The sequence below is a fragment of the Schistocerca gregaria genome, chromosome 1 (genome assembly GCF_023897955.1).
Source record: "Schistocerca gregaria isolate iqSchGreg1 chromosome 1, iqSchGreg1.2, whole genome shotgun sequence".
Lineage (NCBI taxonomy): Eukaryota > Metazoa > Arthropoda > Insecta > Orthoptera > Acrididae > Schistocerca > Schistocerca gregaria.
In genome coordinates, this window is record NC_064920.1 from 71,087,291 (window position 1) to 71,110,020 (window position 22,730).

The window sequence follows — 22,730 nt, forward strand, 5'->3', positions numbered from 1 at the left end:
TGTCTCAGTATGGTTTTTGTTAATACTGTGTATGCTGTTGCAATCTGTACATGACTTGCACAATGTGTTATTACTTTGTTTACTACAAAGTTGGCCTGTTGTGAGTGTTGTGTAAGTGTGGCCCTACATTATCAATACCAATGAATCACACTTGGAATCATTAAACTTGTACAAATACCTGGGTGTAAGAGTCCATTGGGAAACAAAATGGAATCACGAATGAGGCAGATGGTAGACTTTAATTCATTGGTAGGATTCTTGGAAAATGATATCAGTCTACAGATGAGTGTTTTATAAAACACTTGTACAATATATCCTGCATTATTGCTAAAGTTTGTTGAACCCCTAACGGGGGATAATGAATGCCTACTGTTGAAAGCATGAAAAGAAGTTCAGTGCAAATGGTCATTGGTTTGTTTGGATCATGGGAGAACATCATGTAAATGCTCAAAAACCTGAATGGCATATCCTTGAGGATAGAGGACAACTATCCTGTGAAAACCTATTTACAATGTGTCAAGAACCAGCACTGAGGGATCTAGAAATGTACTACAGCTCCCTTCATATGACTCCCATACATGGTGTGATGACAAGATTAGAAGTGTTGGACCAGTCTTTCTTCCCATGCTGCATATGTGGATAGAATGGGGAAAAACATTGATATGTGTTGGCAATGGGGAGTACACTCTGCCATACGCTTAAGTGGTCTGTGGAGTGTGGTTGCAGATCTAGACAACAATTGTGATGACATGGTATGTACACTGTGCTTAGAGTATCTACTAATGTTGTCAATAGCAAGCCACTGACTACTTTCTACTAGCTGCCTTTCCACATATCAGCACCTAATTTTGCCATGACGGTGATTTGTTAAGAACTTACAAAAGCTATGAATCTGACTGCAGTCAGCTTGTAAACTTGGTAAGAAATGGAGACTGTTAACGTGGACATATATGGTGGTCAGCCAAGAAATTAAAATAAATATTGCTGGTGCTAAATTCATAACTAAAGAGAACTGAACAATTTCACAATCTTGTGTACTTTACACTATTGTACCTTCTGAAGTAGCTTCTAAAAGTATTTATGTAACAACAATTGCTGTTCTTATGTTACATCTCATTGTCATTGTCTGATATTAAATAATACGTTGCTATTACTGCTTTCATGTCTCATCAGATTTTTATAAGTCCTGAGGACACTGCGGCTACGAAAGGTGCCAAAGTGAAATATGATCATCCTGATATTGAACGAGTGAGGAGGTAAGTACATGAAATAAATAAATATATTACCCAAAACAGTTTGGAAATGCAGTGTGATTTAATTTACTTCTCACTCTCATCTGTATTACTTATGTATAGAGTACATATTACTTTCATTAACTTTTTCACAACTGTACAGTTGTCATTTCAGTTTTGATATTGAAGAAGGTATAACAATCTAATTGGTGCACAAATAATTTTTTTCCTGAACAAGTAGAGAGCAAAAGAAAATAAAAATGTAAAAATATGTACTGGTGTACAAAAAGTTTAATATATGTTATCCCTCAATTTAAATATTGTACCATCAAGACCAAGCATAGTATCACACATTTCCCAGATCACAGTGGTTTCATATTGAAGTTTAGGAAGTGAAACATTTATAACAACTGTGGCTCATGATTGTAAAAGCAACTGCTTGACATATAGCCCATAAAGCAAGAAGCAAATTGTGCTCTCTCTCTCTCTCTCTCTCTCTCTCTCTCTCTCTCTCTCTCTCTCTCTCTCTCTCTCTCTCACACACACACACACACACACACACACACACACACACAAATTTCACCCATCTTTAGGACTGATCTAAGTACAGAGCCTTGTACATCAGCAGTAGCTTTTGTACATAATCAAAATTTTGGAGCATTTTTTGCTATTGAGCATTCCTCTGGTTGTCTTAAGAGAGATTTTTATTGATCATTCATTTTATCATGTACAATGATTTAGGACTTGTCATATGTTAAAACACAAAACATATAAATAATAGTGACTCTATACAACTCATGCAGATAATTAAATACCTAAACAAAAGCAAATCATACAGATACATACAAAATCTTATGGATAACCCAATACATAACTCAAACAAATTCTATATTTACATTGTATCCAATAACACATGGCTATGTTTAACTCAAGTTATGGATGTCCTCAAATTTACGTACTCATCACCACTGTAAAAGCTTTCATTTATAAGTACATTCTTAAGTTCATTTTTAAAAATGTGCAGCTTTGGTATCTTTTTAACTCTTTAAGGGAAGGGCACTAAAAAGAATTTTGGGTTGATATATCACACTTTTTGGTACAGGGATTTCTTATGTACTTCTCTATGGAAGTCGGGGCTGTCTAGTTCCACAGTTGTGGTAATCAGTTCAAAGAAAAGAACTGGGGATTGGATTTAAAAAAGCATATACATTGCCAGCCGCGCGGTGGTCTAGCGGTTGAGGCGCTCAGTCTGGAACCGCGGGACTGCTACGGTCGCAGGTTCGAATCCTGCCTCGGGCATGGATGTGTGTGATGTCCTTAGGTTAGTTAGGTTTAAGTAGTTCTAAGTTCTAGGGCACTGATGACCACAGATGTTAAGTCCCACAGTGCTCAGAGCCAAGCATATACATTCACAGATATATTATTAAAAACAAAGATTCCAAGACTTACCAAGCAGGAAAGCGCCGGCAGACAGGCACAATGAACAAACACACACACACACACACACACACACACACACACACACACACACACACACACACACAGAATTACTAGCTTTCGCAGCCGATGGTTGCTTCTTCAGGAAAGAGGGAAGGAGAGGGAAAGACGAAAGGATGTGGGTTTTAAGGGAGAGGGTAAGGAGTCATTCCAATCCCGGGAGCGGAAAGACTTCCCTTAGGGGGGAAAAAGGACAGGTGTACACTCGCGCCCACACACACATATCCATCTGCACATGTGTTCTTATTGCACATTTCTGGATAGTTAAAGAGTGTTTTGCTAGACTTGAAAAACCCCAGAATATGACACCATATCTCAGTGGACTATGCATGAATGCATAATAGGCACTCATCACTGTCTCTTCCCTGCAGGAATTTTTTAGCATTCTTAATATGTAGCAGCATTTACTTCGTTTTTTATTGAGCCATTCTGTGTGTTTATCCCGTTCAAGATGCTCATCTAACCAAATTCCTAAAAATTTATTATGTGAAGCTTGTAGTATTTCCTGCTTGTCGAACTTCACTATTATGTTAGGGATTACTTTATTTGAAGTATGCCTGTTATTCATCCATAACATTTTCTTCTCATTGATAAATAGACTGTTTTCTCTAAACTATTTAATTACTTCATTTCTTATTTCTGTTTTTTTGAGTAGGGCAGTCACATTCTGAGCTTTAACAAAGCGGCTAGTACTGTCAGCAAAGAGTACAGCATCAGGTTGTGTTAAGTAACTTGGTAAGTCTTTTATGAATATCAGGAAAACAGAGGTCCCAACAGTGGTACTTGGTGTACTCCACTGAGTAACTTTCTCATATACAGAAAAGATGTCTTTACCATCATGAACTATTTCCACTTTCTTGTACCTATCAAATAAGTATGATTTAAACCACATATGAGCAGTGCTACGGACTCCATAGCAGTACAGTTTTATGATCAATAAGATCAAATATGTTAGATAAGTCTAAAACAATCCACAGTTTATTTCATTGTGGTCAATGGAATTTAGAACAAGTTTTAGGGAATTACGTATAGCACTTTTGCATGGTCTATATTTTTCTAAATCCATTTTATTCATTGGGAAATATTCCACATTTGTTCAAAAAAGCAGAGTCTTTTGTACATTATTCTTTCAAAATTTTTTGAAAAACAAGACAACTTCGATAAGGGTCTACAGTTTTTTGCATCATAGGGTCACTGTTTTTACATACTGGTTTTATTATTGACAGCTTAAGTTCTCTAGGGAAAGTACCAGTGCTGAAAGAAACATTAATTATAACAAGAAGCTGAGGAACAGTATATTTGCTGAGTTGAATTACTTTGCCAGGACTGCTGTCTGTACCAAAGGAAAATGTATTTTTTGGTTTGCTGATTGCATTCTCCACCTCTTGTATTGTTACAGGATACAAAAACATAGTTTTAGGATTCACAGAGATGTTATGATTAGCTTTTATGTGACTTTGATTTTTTTATAAGATTTTGTACTAAACTTGTACAGTGGCTATTGAATATAGTGGCAATTTGTAAAGGATCATATATATTTTTGCCTTTGCTATTAAGAATAATGTTGGTGTCTTTTGCTTTGATTCTGCCCAAGTTTGTATCTATCACATTCCAACCTGATTTCTCTCTCTCTCTCGGTTTTTTCTTTTTTTTTTTTTTAACACTTTTCTGTAACAGTGTACATACTGTTTCAGAGCTGGGTTTTGCCTAGCTGATTTACTTAACTTGCTCTGAAGATCTTCATATCCCTAGTGTTATCCAAGTGTTAGTTCTGGTTTTTACTTTAATTTTCTTTAGAGGGAATGCAGTTTCATAGTGATGTTTGTAACAAGTTGAAAAAGACTTAAACTTCATATCTACAGTGTTGTATTTATCCAAATCCCAGTTTGAATTTTTTAACAATGAATTAAAAATCCTAATGTTCTCATTTATACACCTTCTGTGAAAGTATGTCTCACTTTTCCTGGAATTTGTGCTGAGTACATTATTTACACCAAATTTTATTGCTTCATGATCTGAGAATCCAGTGTCAATCACTTCTGCACTATGATCAAATGTTTGCAAGTCAAAAAATATTTGATCAATTGTAGTTTTATTGGTCTTTCCAAGTCTAGTGTATTCATGGACAGTGGGTGATAAATTATGTGAACATAGTAAATTATTCAGTTTAGACACAGTTTAACAGGTTATGTTAAAGTTTACATTGAAATCTCCAACTACAGCAGTATTTTCCTTAAAATTCCATAATTCACTGAAGACCCTTTCTACACTGTCCAGGAACACCATAAAGTTACCGGTGGGGGGGGATCAGTATATGCGCACAATGATTATTTTGTGTTCTTTAAGTTTGCAAACACAATATTCAAAAACTTTTTCAATGTTGTTTATGTTACACAACGTAATTTCTTTGCATTCCATTCCTTGCTTGACATACATGCTTGTTCCTCCACCTGTAGAAGTCTATCTACAGAAGCTACTAATAATCTCAAATCCTGTTATTCTAGCAGTACATGCTTGCTTTTCCTTTAACCAGTGTTCACTCACACATAAAACTGAAACATCCTTTAGCTGGTCAAGCAAAAGTACTTCTAATTCAGCAATTTTACTCGTTATTCCCCGAACGTTCTAGTAAGAAATTACTAGTGATTTATTGTCCATGGGAACTGTCACACCGCTCATCTCAATGTTTGGTTGCTGGTTGTCTTCAATAAAAAATCCTTGTAGTAGCCTGATGGTGACACTTTTCTTTTGATTAAGAGATGGGTGGTTTTAACTGAGTGGTTTAGTTGACACTGTTGTTGATGTCAGTTGTGTAAGATATCTTACTGCTTCTGAAAAAGATTGCTGTGCAGTGGAGTATGCTATTGACTGGGAAGAAGGATGTGGCAGAATAATGGGGTCATTCTCCTTGCACATTCCTAATAAATTTATGATGTCTTGGATTTTATGGCATCGTAATGTCTTATCCTTAATATTTAGATGCAGGCCATGGTATGTAAAGTCTTTCTCTCAATAAACTCTACAGATAAGAAATGTGAGTTATGGAATGCTTCGCAAATCTTTTTAAACTGCCTATTGACCTTGATGGTTTCATCATTCACAATAGAAGTGGTTATAAGGCTGTGTATATGAAGAATCCCTATGACAATTACAGGTGTTCTCCTAGAGGAGTTCAACATTTCTTTCAAATTGTTAGTGGCTCTGAATATTTCATTTTTATATACATCAATAGTGCCCCCAATAATTATTGTACATTTTAATGAACTGGAGATATTTTTGGCATTTATGTTTCTTGTGATTTTATCCAAAGGTGCCCCACATTTTACAATGGAAGCAGCATTTACATGAAAATTGTCACGTATGATTCCAGCAAGACCATGTCCATGCCTATCAGAGTATATCATTACTTTCAATCTGGAAATTGAAATTTGTATTTATTTGCACATGTATGTCTGTAAAGTTTGTTGTACTTGGAGGTAGTTCTGTCTTCTGTACACTCTGTGTATTGAACATTGCATTTTTAAGCTAATGACTGTATGCAGGCGTACTGTGTTCTGTATGTACTTCAGATTTCCCTGCACTCATTTCTGCCTCAGTTCCACGACCGTTAAGTGCTGAATGATGTGTGTTTTCACACTGTTTGCGACACACTAAATTCACTGACCTAACATGTTCACAACTGTTGTCATTAGCATTGCTGTCTGAATTGTTACAAAGGCTTTGCATCAATGCCTGACTGTTTTCTGCTGGAAGACAAGTGTTTTCACTCTGTCTGCAATGCACTTTCTTCGTTGACCTAACATGTTCATGACTGTTGTCATCAGAAATACCATCTAGATTGCTACAAAGGCTTAGCATTATTTTTTAAGCATTTTAAAATACTGTTCACACATTTCCACATCAGACTGTAGAGAAGTCAATACACTTTCCGTTTGTCCACTGGTGAACATTTCAGTTGCGGACTGATCACCATTACACCTAAGCATGCAACACTCACAATTTGAGTGATTTAAGTTAACATCACCAAAACACGCTGTATGGTACCATCTTTGTAATGTAGAACAAATTCTGATTCCTTTATGAACAATTTTATGACATAGTGTATGCCTTACAGACACAAAGAAATTAGTTTTCACTGATCGATTTTGACATGCAAGTCGCCGAAGTGGCATCAAGTCAAAAAACTTGCACCCAGCGAACACTCTCCCCGATGGGAGGCCCTGGCCAAACGACCTTTTACTGAACGATTTATACCTACTTCAATACCGGGCGTCATATTGCTAATTTTTTCCCCTGTATTCTCAGCTCTACCATAACATTAAATCAGAAAGTGAACTTTGTCATCCTCTTTTCACCATTGACAGATTACATTGTTACTTAGGTTTCAGTTACCACAGATGACACGCAGCTGGTAACCTAATTGCTGTAATTTTTATCATTGTCTCTCTGTGTGTGGTATGTTTAAACCATTTAACAGAATGTTTGAAGCAAGCAGAGAAATTTTAGACTAAAGTGATAAGGTTATTGTGAGCTTGCAAAGGAAATTAAAGTTATAGGCCTTAAAAGATGATGATGTGGATGTATCTGTTAAGCAACCATACAGCTGTTGTTGCCACATACATATTGTGTTATGCATACAGTGACTGACAGATATCACCCTCCTCATGCTCAACAGTGTTCAACTGTCAACTACATAGTTACTCTAATCAAGGTGCAAAACAGTGCCAGTATGGAAGAAAAATTTCTTAATGTGTGTGATACTAAGTTACAGCTAATTCAAATAATACTTTCAAGCAGTATGAATTCTTACACTGAACTCTAGTCTTTTTTCCAGAATAATATTATGTAGCTTTCTGTTTTATGGAGCTAATGATACTGTGAGTCTGTTTTTGTTCCTTAATTTATTATGGAATTTCATTTCTATAATCTGCAATGGCTGCTCTGTTTAATAGACAGATTTTGACTGTGCAGTATATATGTTGTTAACAGTTTTTGTGTGTGGTATTAGTATTCAACATATTTAAAAAGACTGATTTTGGCTATAGAAGTTTAGCTACACAAGAGGCAATCAAAAAGCAATGTGAATTTTCGTTTTTCTGAAAGAATCTTTATTTATTCACCATCAACAGCAACTTTTTCCCCTTCAATGTAATCCCTCTCAGATATAATCCACTTGTACCAGCACTTTTTCCAATCTTGGAATCACTTTTAGAATTCACTTTTCATTATTGTTAGATGGCCCATAGATTTTCATCCACAGAGAGTGAAACGAGATGTCAGGATGACAGTAGATTTGTTTAATTAACTTCTTTATTCTGGCCCTCAGCTGTAGTTTATCAGGAACAGCCTGGTGGAGGCATCCAGTTGCCTCTCATGCAAAACAATATAGTCCAGCATTGCTGACAGCGCAAAGAGCTGGGCCAAGCATGACATCACTCGAATGCCACTGACAGTGATGTGTCAGGATGCAACTGTGATGACAGCGTAGCAGTGCTGGTGACGGTACCTCTGAAGCAGCTGTGACCTCCTTCCAGTGAGCAGGCAGCAGCTGTTCTGGTGACTCATGGCAGGCTGCCCTGTCCTGTGATCGAATAGTCAACCCTGTACTGCATTCTGGGATGTCACTCCGCGTATCACAGGCTCATGGTGTAGGCTGTGACAGTGAGATGAGAATATTTTAGAACATACTCATATTCTCCAGACTATGTTCATTTAGGGCTTGACATGTGTACTCTAAACACTGCTATGGTAGCGAGTGAGGAAAGGTTTCTGTCCTTTCACTAGCATATTGCAGAATTGTCTGTTGCTATACTACACCCAGCTGGCTCTGTTTCATAATCCCAGTCAGCCATGTTTTGCTTCGCAATGCATAACACTCTTGCCAGCATGTGGATGGGTCTGTTGCAACTCATTCTGCTCTCGTGAACTTTTTGACCGCTTAAGAATTATTCTAACAGTTGGTTTCCTTAACCATATCTCTTAATCTTACACATTTTTACAGGGTCTCTGGTCCTGCTCCTTAGCTCAAACACAATGGAACTTATTTCAGTACTACGATTCTTGCACAATATCTTCTAACTCTCTGTTACAAACTTACAACCTAAAATGAATCAATTATCCTTAATACCACACCCTTGTGTGTTTATCTTCCTTCTGCTCCTTTTATGTTCAGGGTATCCAATCCACTGGAATCTGAGTAACAGCTGGGTCCGAACTCAGTCTTGAGCTTCAACTTCTACAGACAAAAACAAGGACTATGCTCAGCAGAACAAGGGTCACCATGGTGGTTGTTATGACAATAGTCAATGTTGTCTGTTTCCAGTACTTATGGTCCCAATATAAATTTACATGCTGCACTAAGATTTCCAGGGAGACTTGTTGCCCCTGCTGGTTCAGAAATGTGTTTATAGACTGTATTAGAGTTTGATTCAAGCTGTTTAGATTTGTGGCAGTTAAAACTTCCATGGGCTCCTGTGGCCAATAAAAACAAGGCTGTGAAGTATTCTGGTAAGTCATCCCTGAAATCTCGCCAGGTAGATGGAAGGTAGGCCTCATTATCACATGCCCTGGTCCACTTAATAATAAACTGCTCCCATTTAATTCTAGCCTCTTTGCTGATGTATGGTTCCCCTGCTTGAAACAACTAGCCACTACTACCATTTTGTCGGAAGTAGAGTACAACCAATGTGTCTTGACCTGGTGAAAGTGCAATTCTGGCTTGATCATTTCTTTATTGCATTCTCTGGCTCCCTTTATCCCATTAGCAATTTCAGTGTGCAGGAATCCTGCCACACTCATATTATCATATTCGGACAGACTGTGATCTCCCCTCTGTAGCTTTTTTGTAATTTTGCTCCCTCCATTTCTACATAATTTCCCTTGTCTTTAGTAATTAATAACAGTTGCTGCATTTTTACTCTTACAGATTTCTTCAACAACCTGTACTTGACAGAATATGCATGAACTATGTAGCACTTGTAACATGCTTGTTTCCCTGCTATTGGTGTAGAAATGGAAATTTAAAATTTCACTCCACCAGTTCTCACTGATCCTGTGGCTGCCTTGAAATAAAAAGATAAGTTTGTGTGTTTGGGTTCTAAAACCAACCCAACTCCAGTGGTAGTTCCTTCTGTACTTTCCTTAGACCTTCCAAGTACTACTCTGGTGATAACTTTACCCCTAGCTGATCTCGTACAGCCTGCTGCATAGCCTCCTGTAGTTCTGTTACTTTCCCTCGTGCTTCTATGGACTGCAACCATTTTGTCATTACTACTTCCTTATCTAAGCCTACTGCTTTGGTTTGTAGTTCCCTGGTATTCCGATTAACTGCCTCTTCTATAGCTCCTACATACTGCATTACTTCTCCATTCATTTGTCATTGTAGTTATGCATTATTTTTCAATATGTCTTCTTCTAAACTTGCAATCTGCATAGTGTGCCAATCACTCATGGCTTTGTTCCCTTTTGCCCACTGCTAAACCTATTCTGCAGTGTCATTCACTCTTTGTTTTCCTCATCAGCAATGCCAAATATTGTTCTCATAAGCCAGCTCCACCACTGATCCAACCCCTCTTCCCTTGCACATGTAGAATAACCCCCAGTACCTGGATCGTTTCACTCCTTAGTTTCTCACATGCTCCATGTACACTCTTACATACACCAGCACTTCCTTTGAGTATCCTGTGCCTTTCCGTTCCCTGATAGGGTTTGTGGAGTGCTTCTTCCAACCTTCTCACCTCATTACCTCATTACACTTGTTCCATGCATTGAATACTGCCTGTACCATCCAGTGATGACTGGCGATCACTATGTCTTCCTGCTTGGCGAACAGCACTTCCCCTTCCAGGTGCTGGTCCTCTAACACTTCCACCCTGACAAAGACAGCAGTCCCTCTACGAACCGCATCAACACGCCTTCTCTGCATCTCACCTGTGAGCAGGAATATCTATTACTTTCCTCCCCTTAAATTCCTTGCTGCTCTGCAGCTGCTTATACTAATTACACTAAATCTATACCTAATCAAAAAAAAGTTAAATGACTATCTCCTAGGCCTTAATCCATATGGGTTTCTCATTATCGATTCATTCACAACCTCTTGTTTATTGTCTGATATCTTTCTCCTCACTCTCCCTTTCTGGTCTGCATCTCCTATCCCTTGAATAAATTCCAGACTCCCTTAAAAAGGTTTCAACTGCCCTACTTGCACAGTTTTCATGCTCACTGGCAATTGAATACTGACATTTCTTTGTATTTCCCTTTGATGTATACAAAGTTGATAGTGTCACCTACTTACCAACCTTATACTGTGGCATTCTTGCTGTGCACCCCACTACAACTTCCTCTTTCTCTAGTGCTCTTCTATTTGCCCTCTGTAATCTGTTCCAAATTTTCCTAATCGCTCTGGCAAATTCCCTGACAGACTCTCCAGTCTTCCATTTCTTCATTTTCAATATATTGTATGGTGGTGGCAATTTACAACCATATACTACTTCATATTGCGATAATCCTGTATTCATGTGCTGTTTTGAGATGTCGGCAGAGACAACATACTCACAAATAGTCATCCCAGTTGGTGTGGTGTGAGTCAACATAGTATCTGAGCATCCACTGATTGTCCTATGCACTCTTTTAGTTCTTCCTTTGGCTTGTGGATGGAGATAACATGTCATTAAGTTCTTCATGTTCAATAACTTACACAATTGCTTGAATAGATCTGACGTGAAGTTTGTTCCCTGGTCTGTTACTATTGTTTCAGGCACTCCAAACTTCAGAATCTAATTATTCACAAGTGCCTGTGCCACTGTTGCTGCCTGCTGGTTTGGCATATTGATCATTTTTAGTCTTGAAAAATGGTCTGTGATTGTGAGTTTGAACTTATTCTCTGCAGGTGTTTTACAGAATGGACTTAAAACATCAGTCCCCAGAAATTCAAATGGTACTAATTGCTTCAGCTAACCTATGCAATGATGCTCTTGTTTGGCACGAACCTGCTCTCTGTACACACCCCACTAATATGTGTTCATGAGTTCTGTTCCTTAGCTTCACTGGTACCTGCTGTCTCAACTTAATTTCTCTGCATAGCAGTCCATCCTGCATGCAGACCTGTGACTGCTTAAATTACTGCCTACATTCATCATCCACGCTCTGTGCAGTTTACCATTCCACATGCTCATTACCCCCAAAATGTAATACTGCTACTTTCTTCTTAAGGCCCCCCCCCCCAGGGGATCCACAACTTTTTTGTGGATGTGTGCATGGCGAGCATGGGGCCCCGAGCTATTGCAGCCTTATTTCTCTCCAGGGCTGCATTTCCTTCCCTTCCCCTTCTTTCCCCTCTCCCTCTCTTGGTGTCCTTGCTTATGTTGGTCCCCGATATCCTCCTGGTTCTGTTGGTTTTACAATTTGGCTTTGTTGTGCAATCACCTCCTCCTTTTGTCATTCCCTGGTCCCCCTCTGGGGTTTGACCTCCATTACAAAATTTCTCTTCCGTAGTGTGAGCCATTTGGGGAAGAGCACCTTACCTAGTGTCTCCGATGTGTGCCCTCCTAGTACATTCCACCTTTTCTTTCACGTCATCGTCTGATGCTAGGGTGCATAGCCAGCACGGTAGCCAGCCCGTGTGGTGGGGTCGCTATGTACCCTTTTGGTTGAGCCCCCTGAACACACAGGGATCACACTTCTGATACCTTAGCTGTGACCACCTCATGCATGCATTGGAGTGGTTGCTCGTCATCCTGGAGCATAAGAACTCCTGGCAATGGCCGCCGTGCCAGACGGCCCTTGCTGTGGCTGGGTAGCGCCCGTGAGGAGAGCCCCTGGTCAGAGTGGGTGGTATCAGGGCGGACGCTATGCAAATGAAACGCACACAGGTTCAGAACTCTGGCCGTTCTTCTGCAGCTGTCTCTCTGCGTGGAACTGATTCTTAGAGTGCTGCTTCTCTTGCCCCTTTGGCCTTCCCCTCCATGGCTACCCCCTGGGAAGAGGGTCAGGCCCTTCGGCTAGGGGCGAAACCTTTCCCCCGTTATCTAGTTAGCACCAGGACTGATGGGGATACTTTCACCAATACCAAACCTTTATTCTTTGTGGAACACATTGAAGACAAGTTTGGCGAAGTGGACTCCCTGAGCAAGATGTGGTTGGGTTAGTTGCTGATCAAAACTGCTTCAACTGCCCAATCTGCGGCCCTTCGTGCCTGTACCCATTTTGGCACAATTCCTGTGTCCATTACCCCCCATCAGTCTCTAAATATGATTCAAGGTGTGATTTTTCACAGGGACTTCATCCTTCAAACTGATGAGGAACTCCGGGACAATCTCGGACGGTGGGGTGTTCACTTTGTTCAGCGTGTTCAGAAGAGTCCTAAAGACAATCGCATTGATACTGGTGCCTTTATCCTGGCCTTTGAAGGGGATACCCTTCCTGAGAAAGTAATGATCATGGTTTCGCTATTCACAGGCCCCTCTCTGTGGTGACTGTGGACGTCCACCCCTCCCCCCCCCCCCCCTCCACTGCGGCTCCCACATCTTCTCCTCTGGCCGTTGCTCCCCCTTCCCAGCTGGAGAAGTGTCCCACTCGTTCAGCGTCTGCCGGTGAAGGGCGTCTCTCCCAGGATGCCTCTTCCCGGCACCTTCCAGGCCGAAGGTCTGCTGCCACACCACGACCGTGAGAGTCGCGGTCTGTCGGCCCCCAGGTCGCCCGGTCTCTTTCTGTTCCTGATCTTGCTGCATCTGGCTCCTTTATGCCACACAGCCCTCCTCGATCTCAACCTGAAGAGAAGAAGAAACATAAGTTCCAGGACAAAGAGTCTCTGGTATCACCGGAGGTCCCATCCCCAACTTCACAACCGGTTTCTGACTTGTCGTTCATGGATGTCGCCCCCTCCTTGTCGGTGATGGGTGGAGACCCGGCGGTATGACTGGCTCCAGCGTGTTCAGCCCCATTTAAATCATTCTGTGGTTCTCCAATGAAATTGTAATGGATACTATTGTCACCTTCCGGAATTGAAATCCCTTCTTTCGTCTTACTCTGCAGTTTGTGTGGTTCTACAGGAATCTCATTTTAAAGATGCCCACTCACCAACCCTCCATGGGTTCCGTGTTTTCTGTCGAAATAGGGTCGGACCCCTGCGGGCTTCTGGCGGCGTTTGTACATTGGTCCATACTGACATTGCTAGCACATGGATTCCTCTTCAAACTACATTGGAAGCGGTTGCTGTTAGGGTCCACTTGGACTCTGAGGTCACAGTTTGCAATCTTTATCTCCCTCCTGACAGGACTCTTTACACCTGCTGCCTTAACTGCCCTTCTTCAGCAACTTCCTCCTCCTTGGGGATTTTAATGCTCATCATCCCTTCTGGGTCAGTGCCTTTCCATCTAGACGAGGTCTTCTCATAGACCAGTTTATTTCAGACCACGACTTGTGCCTTCTTAATGATGGCTCCCCTACTCATTTCAGTGCCGGTCATACTACCTTTTCCGCCATTGATCGTTCTCTTTCTTCTCCCTCTCTCCTCCCTTCATTACACTGGTCGCCACATGACGACCTTTGAGATAGTGACCATTTCCCGTTGATTCTCTCTCTGCCTTCCCCCTCCCCGATGGACAGGTTACTTGTTGGTCTTTCCAATGCGCCGATTGGCCTCTGTACACTGCACAGGTCGTGTTATCTCCCTCTTTGTCGGGTTGTATTGATGACGTCCTACGTGACGTGGCTGACGCGATTGCTCGCGCTGCTAGCCTTGCTGTCCCGCGCTCATCTGGACCATTTCGTCACCGGCAAGTTCCGTGGTGGAGTACGGCCATTGCGATTGCCATCCGTGATCGCCATCGAACTTTGCAACACTTCAAGAGGCACCCATCCGTAGCCAGCCTTACTACCTTTAAACACCTCTGCGTTAAAGCCCGTTATTTAATCAAACAGAGCAAGCGGATATGTTGGCAACAATTTGTTTCTTCCCTCGGTTCTACTATCCCTCTGTCACGGGTATGGGCTACACTTCACTCTCTCTGAGGTTGCTATCGGCAGTCCACCCTCCCAGGCTTTCACCTCCCAGACAGCCGTTGTAAGGACTTATTAGTTCTTGCAGAACATCTTGCGACCCATTTTGCAGTGGCATCAGCATCAGCCTCCTATCCAGGTGCTTTCCTTCACCAGAAACAGTGGGCTGAATCTTCCACCATATGTTTTACCCCTTGTGAGTCAGAATCTTACAACGAACCTTTTACTGAGTGGGAATTTCTTTCTGCTCTATCTTCTTCTCATGATACGGCCGCTGGCCCAGATTACATTCATAACCAACTGCTTCAACATCTCAGTGCTCCACAACGGCAACATCTTCTTCGGGTGTTCAACTGTATCTAGGCTCCAGGGTGACTTCCCCTTTTCAGTGGAGGGATAGCATCGTGGTTCCTGTCCTTAAGCCTGGTAAGAACCTCCTATCAGTTGACAGCTATCGGCCAATTAGTCTGACCAATTTGTTTGTAAGTTACTTGAACGGATGGTAGCCCGTCGGCTCAATTGGGTGCTAGAATACCCTTACCAGTGTGGCTTCCGAGAGGGACGGTCTCCAATCGATCATTTACTTCGCTTCGAATCCACAGTTCGGCAGGCTTTTTCCCAGCGCCGCCATTTGGTTTCAGTGTTTTTTTGACCTTCGCAAGGCCTATGACACGGCCTGTCGCCATCACACCTTACTTACCCTTCATCAGTGGGGTCTTTGGGGCCCACTCCCGATTTTTATCCACCAGTTCCTGTCCCATCGGTCATTCAGGGTTCGAGTTGGTACTGTTTTTAGTTGTCCATGGACCCAGGAGGCGGGCATCCCACAGAGTTCTGTCTTGACTGTCCTTCTTTCCCTCATTGCTATTGCTGGACTTGTGGCCTCTGTCAGTCCTTTGCCTGTGGTCCCACAGTTTCGTTTCCTGGGTCTTCTTTTCGACAACAAGCTCACTTGGCTGCCCCATATCAGACTTCTGAAGGTAGGATGTTTCCGTAAACTCAATGTCCTTCGCTTCCTTGCCCACTCCTCTTGGGGTGCGAACCATTCCCTTCTTTATCGGGCTCTAGTTCTGTCTCGCTTGGACTATGGTTGTCAAGTTTATGGTTCAGCTGCTCCTTCCACACTGCACATGCGTTCCTCTCCCACTCATCCTTCCTATTCTATCCTGTTCCCAGACCATGGACGTCGCCCACTCGATTCCCGCCCTCAGGCGGGTTTACCGGTTCGGCTCCGCCTTGCATCTTTTTGCCGTGATTGTCAGCTTCCTTCTTTGTCCTGTCTTCCTTGCTCCCTCCCCTCCACACCCCCCCCCCCCCCCCTTGGTTAGTTCCTCGGCCTCGAATTTGGATGTATCTCCGCCAAGGTCCAAAAGATTCCATCCCCCCAATGGTGTTCCGTTCCTTTTTCTGCCAAATTTTATGGCATTTTCGGGATGCTGTTGTTTTTTACACTGATGGCTCTAAATCTGCTGATCATGTGGGGTATGCCTTCATGTCCTCTGTTGGAACAGAAAATCATCTGCTGCCACCTACATGTGGGGTGTTTACTGCGGAATTGATGGCTATTTCCCAGGCTCTTACCTTTATTAAACAGTCCCAACACAACCGTGTTTTGTTATGTATGGACTCAATGAGTGGTCTTCTTGCTATTGACTGGTGTTTTTCGTGCCATTCCTTGGCCTCTGCCATCCATGACCATCGGGCTGATATTCACCGTGCTGCTTGTTCCATTGACTTCCTTTGGGTCCCTGGCCGTGTGGGTATCCCGGGTAATGAGCTCGCTGATCGTTTGGCTGGGGGAGCAGTCACTTACCCCCGTTTTCTGTAACCCCTCCTGCAGCGGATTTATGGCTTCACATCAAATCCCACTTCGCACAGTCATGGGCCAACTCTTGGGGGGGCTACTCCCCTGTCTAATAAACTTCGTGCGATTAAGGTGACACCAGGCCCGTGGCGTTCTTCCTTTCGCCTCTCCCAAAAGGACTCGACCACACTGTCGGCTCCGCATTAGCCATACCAGGCTGACCCATGGTTTTCTTTTGCGTGATGAGCCACCCCCAGTTGTTGGTTGTGGAGCCTTCCAGTCAGTATCCCACATTTTGGTTTAATGCCCCCTTCTTTTGGCTCTGCGTGCTAAGTACAGACTCCCCCACACTTTACCTTTGATGTTGGCTGACGATTCCCAGATGGTCTGTCTGGTTCTCGGTTTCCTTCGGGAAAGTGGTTTTTATTCTCAGTTTTAAGGTTTTTAATCTCTCTCTGGTGTTGGGGCAGGGCGATGAGTGTTTGGGTATCTCCTGCTGTAAGCCGTGTTTGGAGATTCCCGACTCACCTCCCTGACTGAGATCCTCTTTTCTTCCCCTTTTACTCTGTTTTTATCCCCTTTTTTTTTAAAAGGATTGGTTAGTCTCCTTTTCCCATACGTACCTCTACATTCTAGCGGTTGCACTTTCTAAGTCGCAGGTAGTCTTGTCTATGCTGCTTCAGCATAGCGTTTGGTTCGTTCTCTTGCTGACTTCCCTCATTTTGTTTTTACCATTGACAACATGACTGTCCTTTTACATTTTTAGCCTTTTCCCTTTTATTGTTCTGACTTTCCTGAGATGTCACACTAGCAGAATGGACCATATTTGAAACAAGGGACTGATGACCTTGCTGTTTGGTCCCTTAAACCCCACACAACCAACCAACCAACCATTCTTCTTAAGCCATCCACATTTGTGCTTCTTCCCAAGCTTACGTGTGACGTTGAAATCAAATTCACTTAGTCTTACTGCCCATCGTGTCAACCTACTAGAAGGATCCTTTAATCCAAAGAACCATTTTAATGCTGAATGGTCTGTTATTGCTCTAAACTTTTTACCATACAGATAACATTTGAAATACTTGATTCCATAAATAAGGCCTAACACCTCTTTCTCCGTTATGGAATAATTTATTTCTGCAGAATTTACTTGTCTTGGTGCATAAGCTACCAGATGTTCTACATCTTTCTACCCCTTGTGACAACACACAGCCAAATGCATGGTTTGATGCATCACATGTTAAAACAAATTGTCTATTAAAATCCGAAAATACCAATATCAGACTTAATGTTAAAGCTTCTTTTAGCTCCACAAAAAGCATGCTTGCACTCTTCTGACCACACTTTTTTTTAACAACTTTGCCAACAGTCTGACAGTATTCATAAATCCCTTTTAACCTTAGGAATACTTCCCTTAATTGTTTCATATGCTGTTCCATATCACTCCCACACAAAATTATGATATCAGGATATACAGAGGATTGCCATGGTTTTAAACCTCAGAGTACTTTGTCCAACAGTCTCTGAAATGTTACAGGTGTGTTTTTTAATCCGAATGACATTCTTCTCAATTGGTAGTGTCCCCAGGCTGCAAAAAATGCTGTTTTGTGTTGATCCTGGAGTGCAACCTCAATCTGGTGATAACCACTCTTCAAATCCATTGTTGAAAAATATTTGTATCGCCTTAAATAAACCAAGGTTTCTGTGTTGTTTGTCAAAGAGTAGCCATCCGTTACAGTTTTCTCATTTAGATGCCTGTAATCACAACAAAACATATATTTTCTTGTTCCATCCGTTGATTGCTTTGGCACAATGACTGTGCCCCCCCACCCCCCCCAGGCACTATTACTTTCTTCAGATATTCCATACTTAAGCTATTGATTGATAAATTCCTCCAAAATTGTAGTACCTAGGTATTCTGTGCTGTTTGCGATAGACTGGGAGGAATATGGTGCTGTGTAATATGCATAGCTGGTAATGGCCCTTTTGAAAGAAATAAATCCTTAAATTTCAAGCCCACATCTCGTGGTCGTGCGGTAGCGTTCTCGCTTCCCACGCCCGGGTTCCCGGGTTCGATTCCCGGCAGGGTCAGGGATTTTCTCTGCCTCGTGATGGCTCGGTATTGTGTGATGTCCTTAGGTTAGTTAGGTTTAAGCAGTTCTAAGTTCTAGGGGACTGATGACCATAGATGTTAAGTCCCATAATGCTCAGAGCCATTTGAGCCTTAAATTCCAAAAGTAATTTTCCATCTGTTTCCTATTGCTTCCCTCTAGGTGCTTCATATTTCCTCAAAATGCAGATACAATGTAATATCCTCCAGGATATCCTTTTAGCGATTGGCAACTTGTTTAATAATCCTATGTCCTTTGCATTATACTTGTCTATAAAAACAGGCACCTTATTTTCACCCTTTATTTTTTGAATGCACACATTACCTCTTTTAACTAAGTACCCACCGGATCTGATACTTTATTATCTTCTAATGAGGTTGTATACATGGAAGAACTCTGGAGATACTGACAGGTATAAGATTATATAATGGTACGACAGAGATTTAGGAACCAGGTTTTAAATTGTAAGACATTTCCAGGGGCAGATGGGGACTCTGACCACAATCTGTTGGTTAATACCTGTAGATTAAAACTGAAGAAACTGCAAAAAGCTGGGAATTTAAGGAGATGGGACCTGGATAAACTAAAAGAACCAGAGGTTGTACGAAGTTTCAAGGAGAGGATAAGGGAGCAATTGACAGGAATGGGGTAAAGAAATACAATAGAAGAAGAATGGGTAGCTTTGAGGGATGAAGTAGTGAAGGCAACAGAGGATCAAGTAGGTAAAAAGACGAGGGCTAGTAGAAATCCTTGGGTAACAGAAGAAATATTGAATTTAATTGATGAAAGGAGAAAATATAAAAATGCACTAAATGAAGCAGGCAAAAAGGAATACAAACGTCTCAAAAATGACATCGACAGGAAGTGCAAAATGGCTAAGCAGGGATGGCTAGAGGACAAATGTAAGGTTTCAGAGGCTTATCTCACTAGGGGTAAGATAGATACTGCCTACAGGAAAATTAAAGAGACCTTTGGAGAAAAGAGGACCACTTGTATGAATATTAAGAGCTCAGATGGAAACCCAGTTCTAACCAAAGAAGGGAAAGCAGAAAGGGGGAAGGAGTATATAGAGGGTCTATACAAGGGCGATGTACTTGAGGACAATATTATGGAAATGGAAGAGGATGTAGATGAAGATGACATGGGAGATACAATACTGCGTGAAGAGTTGACAGAGCACTGAAAGACCTGAGTCGAAACAAGGCCCCCAGAGTAGACAACATTCCATTGGAACTACTGACAACCTTGGAAGAGCCAGTCCTGACAAAACTGTACCATCTGGTGAGCAAGATGTATGACACAGGCGAAATACCCTCACACTTCAAGAAGAATATAATAATTCCAATCCCAAAGAAAGCAGGTGTTGACAGATGTGAAAATTACCAAACAGTCAGTTTAATAAGCCACAGCTGCAAAATAATAACTCGAGTTCTTTACAGACGAGTGGAAAAACTAGTAGAAGCCGACCTCGGGGAAGATCAGTTTGGATTCCGTAGAAATACTGGAACACGTGAGGCAATACTGACCTTAAGACTTATCTTAGAAGAAAGATTAAGGAAAGGCAAACCTACGTTTCTAGCATTTGTAGACTTAGAGAAAGCTTTTGACAATGTTGACTAGAATACTCTCTTTCAAATTCTAAAGGTGGCAGGGGTAAAATACAGGGAGCGAAAGGCTATTTACCATTTGTACAGAAACCAGGTGGCAGTTATAAGAGTCGTGGGACATGAAAGGGAAGCAGTGGTTGGGAAGGGTGTAAGACAGGGTTGCAGCCTCTCCCCGATATTATTCAATCTGTATATTGAGCAAGCAGTAAAGGAAACAAAAGAAAAATTCGGAGTAGGTATTAAAATCCATGGAGAAGAAATAAAAACTTTGAGGTTCGCCGATGACATTGTAATTCTGTCAGAGACAGCAAAGGACTTGGAAGAGCAATTGAACGGAATGGAGAGTGTCTTGAAAGGAAGATATAAGATGAACATCAACAAAAGCAAAACGAGAATAATGGAATGTAGTCGAATTAAGTCGGGTGATGCTGAGGGAATTAGATTAGGAAATGAGACACTTAAAGTAGTAAAGGAGTTTTGCTATTTGGGGAGCAAAATAACTGATGATGGTCGAAGTAGAGAGGATATAAAATGTAGACTGGCAATGGCAAGGAAAGCGTTTCTGAAGAAGAGAAATTTGTTAACATAGAGTATAGATTTAAGTGTCAGGAAGTCATTCCTGAAAGTATTTGTATGGAAGTGAAACATGGACGATAAATAGTTTGGACAATAAGAGAATAGAAGCTTTCTAAATGTGGTGCTACAGAAGAATGCTGAAGATTAGATGGGTAGATCACATAACTAGTGAGGAAGTATTGAATAGGATTGGGGAGAAGAGAAGTTTGTGGCACAACTTAACAAGAAGAAGGGATCTGTTCTTAGGACATGTTCTGAGGCATCAAGGGATCACCAATTTAGTATTGGAGGGCAGCGTGGAGGGTAAAAATCGTAGAGGGAGACCAAGAGATGAATACACTAAGCAGATTCAGAAGGATGTAGGTTGCAGTAGGTACTGGGAGATGAAGAAGCTTGCACAGGATAGAGTAGCATGGAAAGCTGCATCAAACCAGTCTCAGGAGTGAAGACAACAACAACAACAACAACATGATTCCACCTTAAGCAACCCACCTGATCTGATACTTCATTATCTTCTAAGAATCCCACCATACACAATTCCTGCCAGCAAGCTAGACTCAACACTCACCCAAAGGGTGCAAATCAAGTCTTATTGTGACCATTCATGGTTTAATCAGTTCGTCATCTCCCCTTGGAACATTGCTACACTGGCAGTGGCATTACATAACTGAAACATTTTTCTGTCAAGTACCAACCCATGTCGTCGAAGATAGATTATGGCACATTGCTGATATAAGAAATCTAATCCTAGAATCATGTCACAGTCTTCACCCAGGTGTGGCACAATCTCTACACATCATTTAAATTGAACTGTATCCAGGAAAAAGTGTATGACCGCCGATCCTAATGGTGTGACATCTTTATTGCCCATTCCATGCAAGCTGTATCATGCTGGGTCCCATTGCTTATGTTTTACCAAATCACTGCTGGTGAACAACACATGCATCCTGTGTTGAGTAATATCCTCCAAACCTTTTCTCCTACTATTTCTCTTATCACACATTCCACCTCTGCATACAATTTTGTGGCATCCAGTCTAACTGGGAATGGCCATGGTGGACCTTGTGTTCTCATTGGTGTTTAACACCTTATTCTTCTTCAGTCCTGTACTTCTAAAACTATTACTTCCTCTTACTGTATTCACATTACCCTGAGGTTGGTGTCTTCTTACATGCCCCATTCATCCACACCTGAAACATTTTGTATTAGCTGCAAACACCCTCTGTTTACCCTGCATTCCAGTCAACAAATCAATCACCTCAAACTTTAGCTATAACCACACTGCTGTGTGCCAATCCGTTGAACCCCATGTTCGTACACTTCATGACATTTCCACATGCAACCCTCTTAAGAAAAGCATAGAGTGCCCTACGCTCAGCTTCTTGCAAAATAATTTCACTGATTGCAGCGTCCTGTCCCAATTCATGGGTACATCCACTAATTGTCCTTACCCTATGTGAAGAGCTTCTGTATACCCTACACAAGTTTCAGCTTCCCCTGTTAGTCTCAATTTTGCAATGCTTAAAATTCCTTATCAGACTGACCTTCCATCTCAGCCAGATTTCCGAGGCAGCCAGATTTCCGAGGTCTCCCACAAAGTCCTTCACCTCCTCAGTTGCCTTACCAGTAAAAGAAGCAATTAATCTTGCAACTGATGAATCTACATCCCGTTGTGAAGATCGCAATTCTGCCAGCATGCGCAGTTCTGTGTTATCCGCTGTTAATTGTGCTACCTGCTCTTACACTATGCATACTGCTTCCCTCTCTGATACACCTTGTATCTCTGGCTAAGTTACATTAACTTCATTCTTACATTTATACATGAGCATCTTGACTCCTGGCGTTGCCTAGCCATATGCCCCTAACGATTACACGCATAACATTTTACTGGTACTGATTCTGTGCG

The 22,730-nt window shown here is 41.6% G+C and overlaps 1 protein-coding gene across 1 annotated transcript in view; it reads left to right on the top strand.

The window, feature by feature from the left end:
* The window catches only part of LOC126331335 (microsomal glutathione S-transferase 1-like), a 35,978-nt gene that overhangs the window by 9,339 nt on the left and 3,909 nt on the right, over positions 1–22,730 (top strand). Inside the window, exon 2 of the mRNA XM_049996467.1 lies at positions 1,174–1,256. Coding sequence (XP_049852424.1) covers positions 1,174–1,256 — 83 coding nt within the window. The remainder of the gene's footprint in view (positions 1–1,173; positions 1,257–22,730) is intronic.